Genomic DNA, 2,996 nt, shown 5'->3' with positions numbered 1-2,996 from the left:
GTCAAGTGCCAAAAAATAATCGATTAATGTTTTTCTGACGATTAATTGCACACGATACGATTATGCCCAACCCTACTGGATCCTACACTTCATTCTGCTTTAATTTGTGCATTTCTTTTACATTTAGGAGGCCAAATTGGACACATTAATTTTAATCTAAACGAATTTGTGTGTATTTTTGTAGAAACAAGAAGTAATTATTAATCATTGTTGACCACATTACATGACTATATTACATAACATTTAGTTTTCTCGTTTAAATAATTAATTAGATGTTTATTTAATTAAAGGCTGTAAATTGGGTTTCTATAAAACTTTGGTATACAGCTCAGTTTATGAGTGGATTTACCGTCCGGGCTCCGGTTATCTCCCGGAAGTAGTCCTGGACACTGTCCATGTCGCTCCGTCCACTGATGTCCACACACACCAAATGTCCCGGCTTGAACTTGTATTTGGACAGCACGTCCTCGGCCATGTTGCAGTAGGGACATGTGGGTTTGAGGAAAACCACTAAATTCGGTTTCGTCTGACTATCCGTTAATTACATTCCAGATATCTACAAATGCATTTTGACTAGACAAAACGACATTTTGACTATCCGGAATGGTAATTTAAGATATCTGTATTTACATTTTGACTAGTAAGAATAATAATTTAAGATATCTTCAATTACATTTTGACTAGTCAAAATTCCTTTCAAGATATCTCAAATGACGTCACCGGATTCGTCATTGGAAGGGTCAGTCATCCGTAATTATAATTTATGATATCTCGAACGTAATTATGACTAGTCAGAATTACAATTTTAGATATCTGAAGTAAGACATTGCGTGTAAGCCCCTCTTTGTCTGTACTGAGCTGTCCAAACAATTGCCTGAACATTCAATGGCGCTGGCAGTTTTGGACAAAATTGTAAGAAAATGCCACAATATAGAAAGAGCTTTTCAGTATGGGATATACGGAGACCGCGAAAATCGTGTAGGCCTACTTGAGGAATGCTTAAGGAATTTGCAAAGAATTTCTGATTTACTTTCTGCTGACACACACAATGCCCTGAAAAACGGCTTGGAGGAGCTGAAAGTGCTACTATCGACCCATGTCCAAGCTGGAAATGGGGAATATTCCGCAGCTCGGGCCAGTTCAGGTAATAACTAAAAGTGGTTTTCATACTTTGGTAAAGCTGTCTGCCTCATCGGAAACGATAATAAAGCAAGTCAGCTCTCGCAGGCATTATAGCGCCCTCCTTTAGCTCCTCTGAAAATAGAAACGTACCTCCAGTTTTGTGTGATTCACACTTTAATTTGCTTTCCAGCGTCTACAAAAGTTTAAAGCTTACTGTTCATGCAACAGGAAATTATGTATCAAAATAAGTACATTGTGTGAAATGCATTGTGTCGCCCTTAGAAGACAAAGGGATACCTAGAGGATAGATAGACAGACAGATGGATAGAGGAAAACAGATGCATAAAGTAAACATTATGCTGAGGCATTTGAATATGAATCTATTTTAGGTGGTCGAGGGAGACCGGCTATTCATATTACAAGAGAGCAGATGGACTTTCTTCTGGCCCAAGGACACACGGTCAAGAGGATGGCAAACATCTTTGGATGCTCAGCATCATTTCTTTATAAGAAGTCCAAAGCACTTGGTGTACCAATAAGGGGAAGGCTGGCTGCAGTGACTGATGAAGACCTTGAAACTAATATCAGACAACTACAATCCCTGTATCCAAATTCTGGGACTGAGGTATGGAATCTAAATATCTTGCTTCTGAACAAATATATGTAATATGTTCAACAGTGGTGATGCAGAATACTAATTATTTAATGTTAAGTGTCACAAATGATGATTAAAAATTTAATTCATTTTATGACCAGATGTGAAATCTGAAACGTATATTTTGTAAAAGATTACTTTCAAAATGTAAAATTGTGTGGTGGTTTGATATAGTAAGACCACATTTCCTTCATTGAACCAGATGATGCGAGGCTTGTTACATGCACAAGGACTGGTGGTTCCACGGCGCAAAGTCCGTGAGATGATGGCTCGAATCAACCCAATGGCGACTGCAAGGAGGTGGAGCAGCGCAGTGACTCGACGTGTCTATCATGTGCCGTATCCCAACAGTTTATGGCATATTGATGGCAACATGCGTCTCATAAGGTATCTGAAAATATCTGAAAATATCAAGGATGTATTTCAGAGTAAATTTTTTAAAGCTAAATTCACTATACACATTTGCATACATTATTCCTTATACATTTTTTTGTATTTCCATGTAGGTGGGGTTTTGTGGTCCATGGTGGCATCGATGGATGTTCTCGCTTAATTACTTACTTGAACTGTAGCACAGACAATCGCGCCTCAACAGTGCTATTTCATTTTCTCAAGGCAACAGGCCTCTATGGCTTACCTTCTAGAGTGAGGTCAGATCATGGTGGCGAGAATGTGCAAGTGGCACTGGTGATGAACCTCCTACAGGGCACTGAACGTCGGAGTCATATCACTGGGGAATCCATCCATAATCAGAGAATAGAGCGTCTTTGGAGGGATGTGTTTTTACATGTTCTGGAACCATTTTACAGCATGTTTTATAATCTTGAAGATTCAGCCCTCTTGGATCCCAGCGACGATATGCACAAACTTTCTCTTCACATAGTTTTTCTTCCTGAGATTCAAAGCCGACTAGAACAATTCAGGAAAGCATGGAACCACCATTCCCTGCGTACAGAAAACAACAAAACGCCAACACAAATCTGGACTGAACGGATGTTGGCAAACATGGGTGCCAACAGCACAGCAACTAACAACGTGTTTGGTGAAAATTCCAACGCACCAGAGACTCTTGAAGAACTTCTGCAACATCATGGCCTTTGGCCACTACCAACCACTGATGCTGAGCAGGTCCCTAGTGTAATTGTAGAACCACCTCAAACCAGGCTCAGTCAGCAGCAACTTCAATCAGTTAATCATGCAGTCAATCATATTTCTGATC

General features: G+C 39.7%; 1 protein-coding gene across 1 annotated transcript; it reads left to right on the top strand.

Annotated features, from left to right (window-relative positions):
- Positions 1-985: 985 nt before the first annotated feature.
- Positions 986-2,996, top strand: LOC106511599 (uncharacterized; the record flags this gene model as incomplete). The annotated part of the gene is given in 4 exon segments (XM_014000354.1): positions 986-1,144; positions 1,512-1,747; positions 1,980-2,164; positions 2,284-2,996. Coding segments are annotated over 4 exon segments (1,293 nt in total), but the record flags the coding sequence as incomplete, so codon positions are not given.

The sequence above is a fragment of the Austrofundulus limnaeus genome, unplaced genomic scaffold, assembly GCF_001266775.1.
Source record: "Austrofundulus limnaeus strain Quisiro unplaced genomic scaffold, Austrofundulus_limnaeus-1.0 Scaffold2975, whole genome shotgun sequence".
Classification (NCBI taxonomy): Eukaryota; Metazoa; Chordata; class Actinopteri; order Cyprinodontiformes; family Rivulidae; genus Austrofundulus; species Austrofundulus limnaeus.
The sequence above is the reverse complement of the archived record's forward strand: the minus strand, read 5'-3'. Positions and strand labels throughout refer to the sequence as shown.